The sequence below is a fragment of the Zonotrichia albicollis genome, chromosome 28, assembly GCF_047830755.1.
Source record: "Zonotrichia albicollis isolate bZonAlb1 chromosome 28, bZonAlb1.hap1, whole genome shotgun sequence".
Lineage (NCBI taxonomy): Eukaryota > Metazoa > Chordata > Aves > Passeriformes > Passerellidae > Zonotrichia > Zonotrichia albicollis.
Genome location: NC_133846.1, coordinates 3,201,613 through 3,219,700, shown reverse-complemented (window position 1 = coordinate 3,219,700; position 18,088 = coordinate 3,201,613). Strand labels below are relative to the sequence as shown.

The 18,088-nt window shown below is 43.1% G+C and overlaps 2 protein-coding genes across 4 annotated transcripts; both read right to left on the bottom strand.

The window, feature by feature from the left end:
- Positions 1-1,860: 1,860 nt before the first annotated feature.
- LOC141725284 (uncharacterized) lies at positions 1,861-6,896 on the bottom strand. 3 transcript variants are annotated; one of them, XM_074528208.1, is made up of 5 exons: positions 6,765-6,896; positions 6,038-6,449; positions 3,735-3,847; positions 2,359-2,485; positions 1,861-1,947 (listed from the first exon to the last, which is right to left on the bottom strand). In XM_074528208.1, exons 2-5 carry the CDS (start codon positions 6,343-6,345, stop codon positions 1,881-1,883), a joined length of 615 nt encoding a protein of 204 aa, XP_074384309.1. In that variant the 5' UTR covers positions 6,346-6,449; positions 6,765-6,896; the 3' UTR covers positions 1,861-1,880. The 3 variants fall into 3 exon arrangements, with proteins under 3 accessions (XP_074384309.1, XP_074384308.1, XP_074384310.1); XM_074528207.1 differs by lacking the exon at positions 6,765-6,896 and adding an exon at positions 6,629-6,753; XM_074528209.1 differs by lacking the exon at positions 6,765-6,896 and adding an exon at positions 6,629-6,753 and having other exon boundaries at positions 1,899-1,947; positions 2,363-2,485.
- Positions 6,854-11,375, bottom strand: LOC141725232 (polymeric immunoglobulin receptor-like). Its single transcript, XM_074527936.1, has 5 exons — positions 11,366-11,375; positions 10,388-10,726; positions 8,774-9,103; positions 7,529-7,840; positions 6,854-6,858 (listed from the first exon to the last, which is right to left on the bottom strand). Exons 1-5 carry the CDS (start codon positions 11,373-11,375, stop codon positions 6,854-6,856), a joined length of 996 nt encoding a protein of 331 aa, XP_074384037.1.
- Positions 11,376-18,088: the final 6,713 nt, after the last annotated feature.

Sequence of the window (18,088 nt, the reverse complement as noted above, 5' to 3'; positions counted from 1 at the left end):
CCAGAAAACAAACAACCTTCGGATTGCTTTTATTTGGGGAGCGCAGATTGCAGCACGAGCCCTGATCTGAGCGTGGAACCAACGCTGCTGCTCGGGGCTGGGCTGAATTTCAGCTGCTTCTGAGGCTGTGGAGGTCCCTGCAGCAGAGGGGAAGGAAAATCAGCACTTTGGGGACATGGGTGTCTGAGAAACTGAAATGAGACGTGGTTTATGTGTTGGAAAATTAGTCCATGGATCAGGATTTTTTAAAAAACACAAAAAATCCTTATTTTTTGAGCAGCCTGATCCTTTCCAATTCTGTAATTCTCTGATATGAGCAACCCTGAAGCCAGGAGAGGTAAAGGAAAAATATCACTTTGGGAACGTGGGTGTCTGAGAAACTGAAATGAGATGTGGTTTATGTGACTCCACGGATCAGGATTTTTAAAAAAACCAGAAAATTCTTATTTTTTGAGCAGCCTGGTCCATTTCAACTCTGTGATTCTCTGATATGAGCAACCCTGAAGCCAGGAGAGGTAAAGGAAAAATATCACTTTGAGAACATGGGTGTTTGAGAAACTGAAATGAGATGTGGTTTATGTGACTCCACGGATCAGGATTTTTAAAAAAACCAGAAAATTCTTATTTTTTGAGCAGCCTGGTCCATTTCAACTCTGTGATTCTCTGATATGAGCAACCCTGAAGCCAGGAGAGGTAAAGGAAAAATATCACTTTGGGAACGTGGGTGTCTGAGAAACTGAAATGAGATGTGGTTTATGTGACTCCACGGATCAGGATTTTTAAAAAAACCAGAAAATTCTTATTTTTTGAGCAGCCTGGTCCATTTCAACTCTGTGATTCTCTGATATGAGCAACCCTGAAGCTAGGAGAGGTGAAGGAAAAATATCACTTTGGTAACGTGGGTGTCTGAGAAACTGAGATGTGGTTTATGTGTTGGGAAATGACTCCATGGATCAGGATCTTAAAAAAAAAACCCACAAAAACGTCCTTATTTTTTGATCAACCTGATCCTTTCCAATTCTGTCATTGTCTGATACGAGCAACCCCGAAGCCACAAAACTCCTTCCTTCCCCCCTCTCCCCAGTTTTACCTTTCCCTCAGAGAAACAACGCAGAAATAGTTGGTTTCAGGGCATTATTTTATTCTCTCTTCTGCAAAACAAGGAGCAATTTGGGCAGAGTGGGGGTTCAGCTCTCAGCAAAGGGGATTTGGGTTCTGAAGAGTGCAGGGGGAGGTGTTGGGGGCCTTGGCTTCCCACAGAGAAAATTCCCAGCTCAGACACCCAGGGGCTTTCACAGAAGGTTCTGGCTCAAGTCTTCATCAGGCACCTTGAAAAGTAATTTTCCCCCATAGGGTAACTGTAAAATAATGAAACAGAAGAGAAGCTGTGATCTGGCATTGGTATTTCTGGGTTTATGCCAATATTTCTGGATATTTTAAGGAGTTTCGAGAACAGAAAGGTGGAAAAACCCCAGGTCAGAGGGGATTTCTGCAGTCACCCTCCTGCTGGGTCTGGAGAATTACCCCAGGCTTTACCCCAACCCAGACATTTGGGAAGGAAAGGCACAAATAATTTCTGGGTTCCATCCCCCCTTTTAGGAGTTCTTAACTGAATGCTGATTTAGTTGATTTTCAAGATTTTAGGGGAAATGTATTTTTTCCTTTTGTTATTTATATTTAGGAGCCCTATTGGCTCTGAGTGCATTGGAGTGAGAACATGAAATCATCAAATTTCTGAGCCACTATGCCACTAATTTTTTTTTCAGTGGAGTCCTTCTCACTGGTACAAATTCCTCCAGATTAGAAATATTTAAATTATAATATTAATATTTAAAATATTTTCTGAGATGATTTTTACAGGGGCATTTCTCCAAAAAGCATCAACAATCTGAGACTCTTACATAGAAGGTGGTCATCCTGATATTTCCAAGGATAGCAGAGATTGTCCTGCACAACAGAACAAAAGAGAATGACACGGTTGCAACACTGTGAACAATAATTACTTTTGTGTAATGTTAAGAAAGGAGATAAGAAATAAGAATTTACTGAAAGAGGCAGGAAGTCAGATAACAGCTTTACTGCTTGCAATCAAAAATTGTAATCAACCCTACAATAAATATATAAACTTGATGTAGGATTGAATCCAAATCTTATGAAATCCACACCTTAAGGATTCTTGGGAAGCAGTAAAGGCAGGAGTTTGGCAGCAGAATGTGATTCTTGGGCCGTGGCTTGTGATTTCTGGACTGCAAACCTGATTTTCCTCACCGAGCCACAAATCCCCTGCTTAAAACGTCACTTTATTCTCTTTTATCAGGGGAGATGACACCTGCAGTGCCGGTTGCAGCAAGCACCCACCTACATTTGCCAGAGCCCATCCTGAATTCCTGCTCTTCCCCTGGGCTTGGGCTCTCCTCCATCCTTTCCTCCTTTCCAGCACAAGCCAAAGCTGGTTCCAGGCTCCCTGTGCTGCTTCTTCCTCCTCCTGTAAAACAAAACACAGGGAAAACCCTCACCAGCACCTCTTGAAGTGTTCCAGCGTGTCAGACACCAAATTAGGCCATTATTGGGCCATCATTTCACAGTTTCCTTCTTGTGAATTGCGTGTTTCCCCTCACCACTGTCCATCCCTGAAGGTTCTCTGTCCCTAAATTTATTTCTGTGGATATAACACAGTCTGGATTGAGATAGATGCACTTTGCAAATCAGTTCTCAGAAAGGATTTTTTGGGCCTTAGTCACTTTGCACAGAATGAGTTGGATTTATTTTTCTGGACATAACACAGTCTGGATTGAGGTAGATGCACTTTGCAAATCAGTTCTTAGAAGGGATTTTTTGGGCCTTTGTCACTTTGCACAGAATGAGTTGTATTTATTTCTATGGATATAACACTGTCTGGATTGAGGTAGATGCACCTAACTTTGCAAATCATTTCTTTGAAGGAATTTTTGGGCCTTAGTCAGTTTTGCACAGAATGAGTTGGATTTATTTCTGTGGATATAAAATTTTTGGGCCTTAGTCAGTTTTGCACAGAATGAGTTGGATTTATTTCTGTGGATATAACACAGTCTGGATTGAGGTAGATGCACCTAACTTTGCAAATCAGTTCTTAGAAGGGATTTTTTGGGCCTGTCTTTGTCAGCTTTGCACAGAATGAGCTGGATTTATTTCTATGGATATAACATGGTCTGGAATAAGATAGATGCACCTAACTTTGCAAATCAGTTCTTAAAAGGAATTTTTTGGGCCTGTCTTAGTCAGTTTTGCAGAGAATGAGCTGGATTTATTTCTCTGGATATAACACAGTCTGTATTGAAGTAGATGCACTTTGCAAATCAGTTCTTAGAAAGGATTTTTTGGGCCTGTCTTTGTCAGCTTTGCACAGAATGAGCTGGATTTGGCCCAAAAGCTGCCCAGGGTGAAGCCACTCACACCACATAGGTGTCTCCCTCCAGGATTTTCTGTCACCCACAGAGCCACAAATCCTCCACACACAAAACCCCAGATTTCCATTTCCTTCATTTGCTCTGCTTTTCAGCACGTTTCCAACAAAACCAAACAACTTCTCAAGGACTTTGCTTGCAGGTCCAGTCACGTTCTGTGGCTCCAGGACAGACACGTGTCTGGGAGATGGAAATATTCCATGGGTCAGATTCCAGCCCTTGGAAATCACAAGCAAAATCCTTGCAAAACAACCACTGCAGCCCCAAAAATTAGTTGCCTGGCCAATTTACCTGTCTGCTTTTGAAGCTTGATTTTGGCCAGGCTGAGGATGATGATGGTGATGCAAATCAGCAAAAGCAGAGCTGATAACACGACTGGGAGCAGCTGTGGTTCACCTGAGGAGCTGGGAAGATGAAAGATCAGGATTAGATGAGGTTTGGAGTCGCCTTTGTGGTTCATACAGGCTGTTGTTTTCACACTAAAGAGTACCAAGGAACTATAAACTCTGAATCAAAGCAAAGTCAACAGAGTCAAGGAGAGTTGCAATCATTTGATCTGGAGTTTGGCTTATGAGGAAGTGATTTCTACAGCTGCTGTGTGGGGTTTGTGCTGCCAGCCGAATTGGCCCCTCCAAAGGGAAAACGAGCTGTTTACACAACACAAATTCACAAGCACAATGGGAATTCACAAGCAATCCATCCTTGTGGTGGGTTGTTACAACCCTCACACTTTTGGAAGCTGTTTTCCCTCTTTCTGCCAGGATGGTGTGGCTTGGGCGAAGCTGGGGATGGGGAGGATGGGGTGGATGAGGATCCCAGGTGCCCACCTTGGTACTTGGGTGAGGATCCCAGGTGCCCATCTTGGTACTGAAGGGGATTTGGGGACTTTGCCCAGCTGGGTTCTGGTGTTCCCTGCAATTCCTGGAGCAGCTGCAGGATCCCTCCGGCAGGGCTGGCTGGGGCAGAAGCTGGAGCTGCTCACAGGTGGGGAATCCACTGGGGACAGCTTGCACTGGGGTGAGACACAGGAACTGGTGTGGAGAACGACCAGGGAATAATTCCTGCCCAAAACCTGCCAGCCTTGGGATGAACCTTAAAGCCCAAAGCTCACTCCTGGTTCAACAGCAAGCTTCTGCCTGTGGGCTCCTGATGTGATATTCACATTTTCTGAACAGAGAGAGACAGAATTCCCTCTCCCAGAATTTTCCTGGGAAGCTGTGAAAGTATCTGAGAAAGCTCAGAGAAAGAAGAAAATCATTCTTACCTCTATTTGCTACTCCTGTTGTTTAGCACATGTGAAATGTGTTAGAGAAATTGTTTATCAAAGAGTGATTTCTTAATTGGCCACTAGTGGTAGTTTGTTTTAGATTGATTGACTAATTAAGTCAAAGCTGTGTTGTGACTGTCTAAAAAGAGGGGTTTTTTAATATTATATAGTTTTAGTATAGCGTAATATAATATAATGATTTATTAAGCACTTTGTATAGCTTAATAAAGCATTCATATATAATATAATATAATATAATATAATATAATATAATATAATATAATATAATATAATATAATATAATATAATATAATATAATATAATATACTTAGACTTTGTTAAGCCCTAAGTATAGCTTAAAAAAGCATTGATATATAATATAATATAATATAGCATAATAAAATATAAGTGTATTATAATATAATATTTAATATTAATATAATATTATTTATAATATAATATATGTGTATTAAGCTCTTCATATAGCTTAATTAAGCATTTTTTCAACCTTCTGAAATCATAGAATCATTACACATTATTCCCTAAGAGTCACCCTGCTGCTCCAACATTCCTGGCTGCTGCAGGGCCCTGGGCTGAGCTGCAGCCCCACATTCACCAGGGCTATTGCTCAAACGTCCCCAAGGTCCTGGCAGTGCCCTGGGCACAGGGAAACAGGCAGGAGCACGGCTGTTGACTCTGGCATCTGCTCCAGGGCAGCAGCCAGCACCAGCAGGGTCACAGACAACCTCAAAGTGTGCACGGACATGAGTTGGCCTCGTGTGGCATTCACATTCCCTGGAAAAATCCCTGCGCTCGGGATTTTTCTCCTGGGAAGCTGAGAAGCTTCAGAGAAAAGGGAAACAATTCTTGTATAATTTGCTTCTCCTGTGTTTTGTTCATCTGGAATGTGTCTGGAGATTGTTTACCCACAGGTGATTGTTTCATTGGATTCTGCGGTAAATTATTTTGATTTATTGGCCAATCAGAGCCAAGCTGTTTCAAGACTCTGGAGAGAGTCATGAGTTTTCATTATTATCTTTTTAACCTTCTGTCTGTATCCTTTCTGTATTCTTTAGTATAGTTTAGTATGGCATTTTAAATAACATAGTATAATAAAATAATCAATTAGCCTTCTGAGAACATGGAGTCAGATTCATCATTCCTTCCTTCATTGGGGCAATGCAATAAAACCCACAAATGCAATAACCTCACTGCCTTCTCTCCCTTCTGGTGTCCCTGGACGTGTTTTAGCTGTGCACAACCTGCACAGGGCCCTGGCATGGGGCAGACAGGCTGGAAAACACCAAGGATGTGGCTGTGGACTCACCTGTCCTGAAAGGTGTCACCCGGGGAGGCTGCAGAGGTGCCATGGGTGGCAGTGGGCAGCAGGGAGATGGTGCCATGGGTGACAGTGCCCATCGTGGTGTCCTTGGGGGCAGTGCCCATGGAGGTGTCCTGGGTGACAGCAGTCATGGTGCTGCCATAGGTGACAGTGCCCATGGTGGTGCCATAGGTGACAGTGCCAATTCTGGTGTCCTGGGTGACAGCGGTCATGGTGCTGCCATAGGTGACAGTGCCCATGGTGGTGCCATAGGTGACAGTGCCAATTCTGGTGTCCTGGGTGACAGTGCCCATCCCGTGGGTCCTGCTGCTGTGCCTGGCTGTGCTGTGGGCAGCAGGACGTGGTGCTGTGGCTCTCTCAGGAGTGGCTGTTCCTGGGTCCCATGAGGAGCAGGTTTCTACAGAGAAAGGCTTTATTATTGACTTATTATTTATTTATTTGTGATTATTATTAATTATTCATTATTTATTTATAATTTATTATTTATTTTATTTATGTCCAATTTTATTTATTCATTTATTCTTTTATTTCTTTCTTTCTTTTTTTTTTTTTATTATTATTTTGAGGCTTTAGTACCCAGGCCTTGGCAGGGGCAGTGTGTTTGTTAGATTTACCACAGATTTACACATTTCACCCGGCATCTCATGTGGAAAACCACCAGACTCAGGCATTCCTGGGAGTGCTGTAAAAGCACTGATGAACACCTGGATACCTGGCAAACACTCCTGCTTTAACCCCCCTCATTGTGCCCTTGCCAGAGGAGCAGTTCCATGGATCTGTCTGTTTACCCTCTGCAGTTTCTCAAACTGCAAAATAACCTTCAGCTCCTCTCCAGAGCCAAACACCTCCCTGTGCTGCGCTTGCCAGTGCCAGGATGTCACATCCTGGGGGTTTGCATCATAACTAATCAATAAAATCACCCAAACAATTCCATTTCTTTGGAAAGCTCAGCTCTCCCACCCCTGAAAACCTTCACCATCACTCCAGCTGCTTGCTAATAATGAAAGGAAAATGTAGAATGGTTTGGGGACTGTTGTATTTGTGGGGTGCCTTGTGGCAGGAGGGAATGATGAATCTGACTACGTGTTCTCAGAAGACTAATTAATTATTTTATGATATTATATTATATTAAAGAATACTAAACTATACTAAAGAATGCAGAAAGGATACTTACAGAATGCTAAAACGATAATTATGAAAACTTCTGGCTCTGGAAAGAGTCACAGCACAATTTGGCACTGATTGGCCAATGAGACAAAACAATTTACATGAAACTGATGCATTGAAAATGGAACAATCTCCAAACACATTCCAAAGCAGCAAAACACAGGAGAAGCAAATGAGATAAGAATTGTTTTCCTTTTCTCTGAGGCTTCTCAGCTTCCCAGGAGCAAAATCCTGCGTGAAGGGATTTTTCCAGAAAACATGAATGCCACAGGGGACCACCCTGGCCATGCCACCCACCATGCCACCTACCCTTGTGGATGAGCAGCTTCAGGGGGGCTGTGAGCTCCGTGTGCCCGCTCCTGGCCCCACACCAGTACCAGCCTGCATCCTCCTCCTTCAGCTGCCCCAGCATCACCGTGGAGCTGCTGGACATGCGTGCCCGCCCTCGGTGGGACTCCAGCACTAAGCCCTCGGTGTCCAGCAGCACCTGGCAGCTCCCTGCCCTCCACCTGCACAGGTACCTCCTCTCGTAGGTGCCCTGGGGGTCGTGGTGGCACTGGAAGGACACTGAGCCCCCGATGGTGCCCTTGAGGAGTTTGGGTCTCCTGGGAAGGGTGGAGGCTGCAGGAGAGGGCACAGAGTTAGAATTTCATATCCTTCACCCAGCACTGAGACCCCCACCGGTAAGAATCCATAAAATCAGAGGGTTTTGAGAAAGCTGCAAAAGGCCTCAGAGACAGCAGGACTGGGATTAGAGTTAGGAGCAGCCATGAGATTGGTCAGCAGAAAAATTATGTAAGAAGTAGAAAAGTAAGGACAAAAGAACAATGGTCTGTGTATTAGTGCTTGTCTAGAATAACTCCCTAAGCTGCAGAAAAGTATATCAGTGAGATAATATAATATAATATAATATAATATAATATAATATAATATAATATAATATAATATAATATAAATATCATATCTAGGGAGTTCTAAGCTTAATAATGCAGCTTTGTGTATTGTGTTTTAAGGCTTACAAGCAAATATTGTATTTTAAATAAGCAAGCATTGTTTTAACCAAAGGTACCTGTGCTTATAGTGGTTGGATAGAGCTACTGTCAATACAGAATATATACTATACAGATATAAATACTGTCAATGTGCTTTTGTGTTGTGTGATTGGTCAAAAAACTTTTAAAATGAGTTTTAACATTGAGTTCTTTGTCTGCTGCCTGGGATGTGAGCTGGTGGCATCTTCCCATTGTCATAACCATGTAATGAGGCTGATGCTGGAAAATAAAACAGCTCAAGGCACGTTCCCAGCCGTCCCATCCCGTTTGTGATTGTACAGGGTGACAGCGAGGCCCCAGCTGTGCCCCTGAGGAATTTGAGTCTCCTGGGAAGGGTGGAGGCTGCAGGAATGGGCACAGAGTTAGAATTTCATATCCTTCACCCAGCATTGAGCCCCCCATGCCCTGTCCTACCTGGGAAGGGTGGAGGCTGCAGGAATGGGCACAGAGTTAGAATTTCACACCCCTCACCCAGCACTGAGCCCCCCATGCCCTGTCCTACCTGTGGCCACCTGCAGAAGCACCTCCTCTGGGCTGTCCTGACCCTTCAATCCTTTTGTCCCACACAGATACAGCCCCGAATCCTCCTCCTTTAAGTCGTTGATCAGGACTTTGAAAGCTCCAGAGCTCTCCTGGGGGGCGATGACGATGCGTCCTTGGTACCTCCTGCTCACAAAGCCGTCAGAGCTGGCGATGGGAGTGCAGCCGCTTCTGCCCACCTTGCACCAGAACCTCTTCTGGTCACTGTGGGTGTCCCCAGAGTGGCACAGGACTGTGACAGAGCCGTGGAGCTGCCCTTGGATGAGCTGGGTTGGCTTTGGCACCGTGGCATCTGTAGGGAGAGAGCAGGACAGGGACTGTCAGAGACCCCCAAACCTGCCCCGTCCTTTTGGCTCTACAACTTTTCTCAGGCCATGCTGCTGAGCTCTGCTCTAGGATAATAAATATTCATCTTTTTAGCTTAAAATATCTCAGAAATATCCACACATATAGTTCACACCCTGCAACTCCAGCAGTTATTTCCTTTACCTCTCCAAAACCTGTTAATTCAGACATTATCCCTGTGCCCTTCCCCAGAACCTCCAAACCTTTGTTTCCAACAGGCAGCAGAAGGAGAATCCTTTCACATTTCTGAACAGCTGATTTGGCAAAACCTGGGTGCTTTTACACCCCAAAATTATAAAAGTTATAGAATAACTTCATATAAAAATATATTATAAAACTCGGTTATCTGGCTTGTCACCATCATATTTTGTGGAAAAATCCCTTCACCCAGGATTTTTCTCCTGGGAAGATGAGAAGACTCAGAGAAAAAGGAAAATAATAATTATCTGATTTGCTTCTCCTGTGTTTTGCTGCTTTGGATTGTGTTTGGAGATTTTTTGCCAACAGGTGTTTGTTTCATTGGGTTTCTGATGTGAATTATTTTGATTTATTGGCCAATCAGGAGCCAAGCTGTGTTGGACTCTGGAAAGAGTCCTGAGTTTTTCATTACTATCTTTTTAGCTTTCTGTCTGTATCCTTTCTGAATTCTTTAGTATAGTTTAGTATTCTTTAATATAATATTGGTTCATGGACATTTTCTGAAAAATGCTTTTGCTAAAATTTTTCTCTTGAGAAGCCGAGAGGCCTCAGAAATGAAATGTAAACAATGGTTATCTGCTGCTGTGGAATGCAACAGGTGCATCTGTGATTGGTCTCATGTGGTTGTTTTTAATTAATGGCCAATCACAGTCCAGCTGTCTCAGATGATCTGGTCAGTCACAAGATTTTATTATAATTCAATTTTTTTTCTTTTGCTAGCCTTCTGATGAAATCTTTTTTCTTTCTTTAGTGTAATTTTAATATATAATTTTCTTTTAATATAATATATATCACAAAATAATAAATCAGCCTTCTGAAACATGGAGTCAAGATTCTCCTCTCTTCCCTCATCCTAGGACCCTTGTGAACTCCACTACAATATAGATAATAAAAAAAAAAAAATTAACCTTCTGAGAACATGGAGTCAGATTCATCATTCCTTTGTCTGAGAACCCCATAAATACCAGACTGGCTAACAGCTAAACCTCAGGCTGACCCCAAACCTCTGCCAGGAGCCCAGACAAAGCCCTACCTGCCAAAACAGCCAGGGTGAGGCTGGCATGGAGCCCTCGGTTGGTGCTGCCAATGCCACACCTGTAGGTGCCCGAGTCACTGCTCCTCAGCCCTGTCATTGTCACCGTGATGGTGCCATTCTGGGGGACATCCCTGAGGGCCACCCTGCCCTGGTGCTGGCTGGAGGTGAAGCTGCTGGAGATGATGGTGGAGCAGAGCCCCTTTTCTGTTATTTTGCACCAATATTTCCGCTGGTGTTGGTTGGCTGGGCTGGGGGTGTAGAAGCACTGGTGGGTGATGGAGCCCCCAAGGGCTCCTGCCAAAGTCCTGGAGCTGTGCAGGCTGCTGGCCACGGGCTCTGGGGGACGGACAGACAGACAGACACTATATTATATTAAAGAATACTAAACTAAACTATACTAAAGAATTCAGAAAGGATACAGACAGAAAGCTAAAAAGGTAGTAAGGAAAAACTCAGGACTCTTTCCAGAGTCCAACACAGCTTGGCTCCTGATTGGCCAATAAATCAAAATAATTCACAGTAGAATCCAATGAAACAATCATCTGGTGGTAAACAATCTCCAAACACAATCCAAAGCAGCAAAACACAGGAGAAGCAAATGAGATAATAATTGTTTTCCTTTCCTCTGAGGCTTCTCATCTTCCCAGGAGAAAAATCCTGGGTGAAAGGATTTTTCCACAAAATATAACGGTGACAAGCTTTTCATTAGTGAGGCACAAAATGGCCAACAATCTCTTGTTATAAGGTCTTCTAAGCCTAAACTATCTAATTAAGAAATGACACTTAATTATTTTCTCTTTTAACTCAATAACTGATCTCTCGAAGCCCTCAATGCAGACTTTTCTGTCTAATTACAAAACATCCCTCACACTTATGAAGAAGGAAGAAGAAGGTGAAGAAGAAGGAAGAAAAAAGTAAAGAAGAAGGAAGAAGAAGATAAAGAAGAACAACTTGCTTCTACCCTAAAACCTCTACCTTGCTTCATATTTATTTCTATATTCTAAAACCCCAAACTTTAAGTTTTCCACCCTGTGACATTACACACTTCTAACCAACTCCACACCCGTAATCCCAGTGCTATTAATCAATTTTGGGAAGCTTTCTTTACAGCCTCTGATCAAATGCAGTGTTCTCTGGTGAGTCTGTGCCAATAATAATAACAATAATAATATTTAAAATTTCAAAATTTCAAATTCTGAGCATCCAGGATTCCAACCCAAGTGGAGGTGTGGGGTTGTCCAGGGGAGGATCCAGCCTGGTGCCCAGGTCCAGCTTGACTCTTACCTGGCAGCAGAGCTGCTAGAAGGAGGAGAAGCACCATGTCCAGCCCTCCCGAGTGTTCCCTGGGCAATCCTCACCGTGGGGAGGGAATTTTGCTGATTTCTGTGTTATCAAGCAAAAGAGAGAGATTGTGGCAACCTCTGCAATGCTCTGGTGGCCACCCAGGGCAGGGCTCTGCCTCCCTGCTGAACTGAAGCTCTGACCTGTGCTGGGCCAAAAATAATTTTAGAAGAAATTTTAAAAGGAAAAAAAAGGTGGTAATGGTGCTCTGCAGATCTCACACTCCTGCTCTGAACCCTGTGTGTCCCCCCAGTTTGTGGTGGTTTGGGGGCACTGGGCACACTTCCAGTGTCTCCAGTTTGTGCTGGTTTGGGGCACAGCTCCAGTGTCTCCAGTTTGTGCTGGTTTGGAGCACAGCTCCATCCCCCAGTTTGTGCTGGTTTGGGGGCACTGGGCACAGCTGGAATCCCCCCAGTTTGTGGTGGTTTGGGGGCACTGGGCACAGCTGGAATCCCCCCAGTTTGTGGTGGTTTGGGGGCACTGGGCACAGCTGGAATCCCCCCAGTTTGTGGTGGTTTGGGGGCACTGGGCACACTTCCAGTGTCCCCAGTTTGTGCTGGTTTGGAGCAGGGAGCACAGCTCCAGTGTTCCCAGTTTGTGCTGGTTTGGTGTTTGGGGCAGAGCTCCAGTGTCCCCAGTTTGTGATGGTTTTGGGCACAGCTGGAATCTCCTCAGTTTGTGCTGGTTTGATGCACAGCTCCAGTGTCCCCAGTTTGTGCTGGTTTGGGGGCACTGGGCACAGCTGGAATCCCCCCAGTTTGTGCTGGTTTGGAGCAGGGGGCACAGCTCCAATTCCCCCAGTTTGTGCTGGTTTGGGCAGTGGGCACAGCTCCAGTGTCCCCAGTTTGTGCTGGTTTGGGGCACAGCTCCAGTGTCCCCACCTCTGCTCACTTCAGAGCTTCAGCAATTCCCTCACTGCAGCCAACAGACACAGAATATGATAAAAACTGGGATTTTCACTCAAAGTCACAATTCCCACCAGACTGGAGGACTTGAAGCAATGAGAACTAACAAAAATGCCCAGTAAAAATGCAATTCTAATGCTGATTTCATCTTTTTTTTGATGTCCAGCAGTACAATCCCTCTTTTCCTTATTTCTGCTCTGCAGGACAGAACCCTCAGCTGCATTTTAATCTCATTTCATGTTAGTTTTTAGGCAAGGAATTGTTTTTTACTGCCAACCCACAAATAGGCATTAAATATAATGCAGAAAGAGACAAGAGCTAGAGAAATCCCAGGAGTAAACCATGTATGGTTGGGTTTTTCCTGTCTTTATTTCAATTTTATCTTGTGAAAATGTTTTTAGGATCCATTTTTGGCACCATCCAGAACTGTGGTGCATTTTACCCCATCCATATAATTTTTTTAGTTATTCATGGCCAAAAAGGGCAGTAATTCAATTCATAGCTTTAAAAGGAAAAAAAAAAAATAAGGGCACAGTGGGGAGAAAAATCATCATAAGTTGCTACCTTTATTTTTATAGAAATAATTATGTTGAATTTCAGAACTATTACATCCTGTAGGTGAAATCTTTCTCCTATAATCACTCTAAAACAGCACTGTTTTCCAAAAAAACAGTATTTTAAAGGCAAATTGAGACCTACCTTAAATTCTGATGCTTCTGCTGTTGGAAATTTTCTCTTCCACCTCCAGCTCAGATTTTGTTTAATAAAGTTGTTTTTGCAGCTTGCAGATCAGTCTTTGCTTTTCTCTTGATGCCTAATTCTTTTTTTTTTTTTTTCATATATTGATGTGTAGATTTTAAAATGGATGCACTAAAAATCTTCTGAGGTCTTGGATTGCTGAGCAAAGTGGAGATGCACAAAATGCTCAGAGGAGTGGCAGAGATGTCATCAAAAACACCCCAAAATGGTCTTTTTTAGCTCTCTAGGGATGTGATGACACCATGGAAGGGGGGAAGAAAATGGTGAAGAGGCCAAGAGCAGAAATTGCAGAGTTTGAGAGGAATTCCCCTGCTTTACAGGCAAAATGCTTCAATATCAAACATGTAATATGGCACAAAATGGAGTTTGCTGTGAGCCACTTCCAGGCAGAACTTCCCACCCAGAACTTTGTGAAAGGTTCCTCAGCCCCCTGTGGTTTGACTGGCCCTTCCCTGAGCTCATGTCTGTGTTTTGATCCTGTTTTGGGGTCAAAAAGATGATTTCTGCTTCCATTTTCGCCCTAAACCAGCCCCTGAAATGTGACCAGCGTGGGTTCAGACCGTGGGGTGTGATGAACAAACCCAGGGCAGTTTGTTCCATAAAAACAATTCCTCTTTTGCACCAACCAAAGGATTGAGAGGAGTTTATTTGTTATTTATTTATTTATTGAGAGATAGCTCCAAACCTACAGAGGCATTTCAGTTATTGCCAGGGACTTGGGGCTGCTTTGCTTTCTGTTAAAAATGATGGATTAAAAATTAAATTTTCTCGCCTGTGGCACCTCTGAGAGGGCCTGGGCTCTCCTGAGCTCTCAGAGGAACACATCCCACCTGAGATAGCTCTAATACTTCAAAATGCTGCTTCAAATGGCATAAAATCAGCAGGGTGGCTTCTGAAGTAGAGCTGGAAACACAAAAAGGTTTAATAAAAGGTAAGATAACAAAGCTTTTATAGAGAAAAACTGAGCTAGGGGTAAGAGGTTCTTGCTGCTGCTAAAACACCCCACAGAATTATTTTCTTTGTTATTATTTCCTTTATTCTCTCCTTTTTCTGGTGGATTACCCGGGCTGGACCTCTTGGCCTCTGTCCAATGGGAGCCCCAGGTCTGAGGTGAAGTCCCAAAGGTTCTATGAGGTGTCTTTGTACCAAATTAAGGAGAAAAACTTCTGGGCTTTGTCACAGACATCTTTCATGAAAAATCCTTTTCTCCTGAGAAGCTGAGAGGCCTCAGAAACGAAATGTAAACAATAATTATGTGCAGCTGTGGAATGCAACAGGTGCATCTGTGATTGGTCTCATGTGGTTGTTTTTAATTAAAAATGGTTTTAATTAAAAATGGTTTTAATTAATGGCCAATCGCAGTCCAGCTGTCTCAGACTCTCTGGTCAGGCGCAAGATTTTATTATCATTCCATGTCTTTCCTTTCAAGCCTTCTGATGAAATCCTTCCTTTTATTCTTTTAGTATAGTTTTAGTATAGAATTTTCTTTTACTATATCATAAAATAATAAATCAGCCTTCTGAAACGTGGAGTAAAGATTCCCATCTCTCCCCTCATCCTGTGAACACCACCACAGGGCTTTTTACCCTTTTAAGCAGACAAAAAAAAAAATTAATTTGGTCACTCCATCAGCAGGGAGCACATTCCTACACCTGGGTGAGGAGCGGGAAGGGCTCAGAGGGAGATTTAGGGATTTTCTCAGTCCTGTGGGCTCCAGGGCCTTGATCTTGCCCTCTGTTTTCTGTGTGAGACAATCCCTGAAGCACTTTGGAATCTCCCTGGCTGGGGATAAATTTCCAGTGAACAGTTCTGCGCTGTTAATGGTGATATGATTAATCTTGGATTGCAGTAATTGTTGTGTTTTGTACCAAACCTGGGCCATAAATTCCCCCCTCCTGGCTGGGCTCCAGCAGAACTGAGGGCATTTATTGCCCCGAGAGCAGCAAAGCACCAGGATTGGCTTTGTGGGAGCAATAAAATGGGATAAAAGTGCTGGTGGGAACCCCCTGGGAAAAATCAGTGTTATTCCAGAGAACCATAAAATCATGGAATTCCAGGAGACCCTCCAGGGGCAGTACCACTGCCTTGCACCTTCCACTGCTAAAGGAGAGTCAAATTCAATTAAATTTAAGTTTTAACAGTCTATAAGTTATATTTAATTTAAAAATGTATATATTTAATAAAAATTTATATATTTATTTATATATGTATATATATAATTTATTTACATTATATTTATTTATATTATATTTATTATAATTTTATATATTTATATGTTTATATAAAATATATCTACATATAAATATATTTATTTTATTTATATTACATTTGCTTTATTTATATATTTATTTATATATAAATTATTTTATAAATATAAATTTATAAATTTACATTCTAAAATATATTTATTATTTATATCTATATAAATATATTTATATATTTATATATTATATTTATATAACTTATATTTATATTTATATAAATATATAAATTTAAAATATATATTTTTTTTAATTACATCTTAACTAAAAAATTAAATCTTGATTTTAAACTTAATTTTAAGTTTAAATTGAAAGTTAAAATTAATTCAGTTAATTAAAGGAGTGTTAAACTCTTCTGGACTGTGTTTGTAAAGGAAATTCCTCTTCCTTCCTCTGACAAAGGTGCTAGAGGGGGAGCAGCACCAGGACAGGCAGAGACTCCATCCCTGTGCAGATGTGGAGGTCACTGCCACCACCTCAGCCCAGCCTGTTTGTGCTTAGAGCTGTAATTAATTAATTAATTAATTAATTAATGAGACCAACCCCTGGCTGCTCCTCAGTGCCCAGTTAATGATTAAACCCCTCTTTGGAGCCAGCCAGGGCTGGTTTTGTGCACTCAAACCCCTCTGCAAGGAACAACACTGCCCCTGTCTGTCTCCTCCTGGACTTCCAAACCCAGGGGTGTTGGGAAGAAAAGAGACCTTGGGCAGGTGGAGACCTGCAGTGATCCCAAACCCAGCGGGATTTAACAGCAGGAACTCCAGGTTTGGCTCTACTTTAAGATATTATCAGCTAAATTTGCATCACTGGCAAATAGAGGAAAGCAAAATCCAAACCAATAAAATCTGGTTGCTCTGACACAGCAGTGAGAGGCTGCAATGGCCCTGGTGGGTGTTGGTCCTGTGGGGCCAAGCACGGCTTGGGTGGGAGCTGCAGTGACGAGCTTGGGCCTTTTTTCATTTACAGCTCCATTAGGAACAAAGAACAGAGGCAAAAAAAGAGAAAAAAATGATAATGGATGCTGCTGGACGAAGCTGGGGAACAGCAAACCTGGGCTCCAGGGTCCAGCTGAGCTCTCCAGGATCCAGCTGGGATCTCCAGGACTGATCTGGGCTCTCTCCATCCCTGTGGGAGATGCTGGAGGTGTTTGAGGTTTTTAACCCCATTCCAGCACGGTTTGGTCAATAACCAGGAGCTGCCCTTTCACAAGAAGACAAGGACCTTCTCCAACCCCACCATGCTTCTCTCTGTTATATTTTTTTTCTCTTTTTGCCCCTGTTCTTTGTTCCTAATGGAGCTGTAAATGAAAAAAGGCCCAACCTCGTCACTGCAGCTCCCACCCAAGCCGTGCTTGGCCCCACAGGACAAACACCCACCAGGGCCATTGCAGCCTCTCACTGCTGTGTCAGAGCAACCAGATTTTATTGGTTTGGATTTTGCTTCCCTCTATTTGCCAGTGATGCAAATTTACCTGATAATATCTTAAAGTAGAGCCAAACCTGGAGTTCCTGCTGTTAAATCCTGTGGGTTTGGGATCACTGCAGGGCAGGGTGAGGGTCTGCACCTCACTGTCAGCCCCAATTCTCCCCTGATGCAGCCCTGGAGGGGCTGTAATTAACTGTAATTAACACAAATTATTTCTGGGTGCAGCTGCTGCTCCCTGACACTGCCAAAGTCCCACCAGCCACTGCTCCTGGGTTTGATCTTTGTAATGAGAGATGTGCACAAGGATGTTTTTAACTGGGACAGGAGGTCTTGACAGGCTCATGTAGACATGGAAATGACAGGTCTGAGCCAGGGTGGGACAGCTGGGTAGGAATTAGATGGATATTCTCTGCAAAATGCAAAGCTGGGTGTTTTCTTTGTTGTTTCTAACATTGTTAACACATAAACTCAGTCTGGATAATCAGCCTGAAGACACTGAGGGTACATTTACCAACCCTTCTGAGACTTGTTCCTTCTGCAAGGCTGTGATCTCTCTCTCTGGTTGTTTGGTGTCTGGGCCCTGCTGGGATTTTGCCTTCCAGGCACAAATCAAGTTAAATATGCCCTGAATTAGATACCCAGAATCACAGAAGGGTTTGGGTTGGAAGGGACATTAAAGCTCATCTCATTCCACCCCCTGCCACAGTGTGAAGCCTGATTTTGATTTCAGGGGTCCCAAACAAGACCCCAGGAGTTCTGCTGGGCTCTGCCTGAACCTGGGGGTGGATTTTGTTTGTGTTGTCCCCACCCAGCCTTGGAACAAGCTGGGATAGTGAAAGGGGATGGAACTGGAGGAGCTTTAAGGTCCCTTCCAACCCAAACCATTCCATCATTTTATGGTGATGACAAGGAAGAGCCTCTGTTCCTTACAGGCAATTTACTTTCCAAACTAATGCAGGCTTTCTTTAGAGAGAGAGGCTGACCCGTGGAGGTAATTACACTGAACA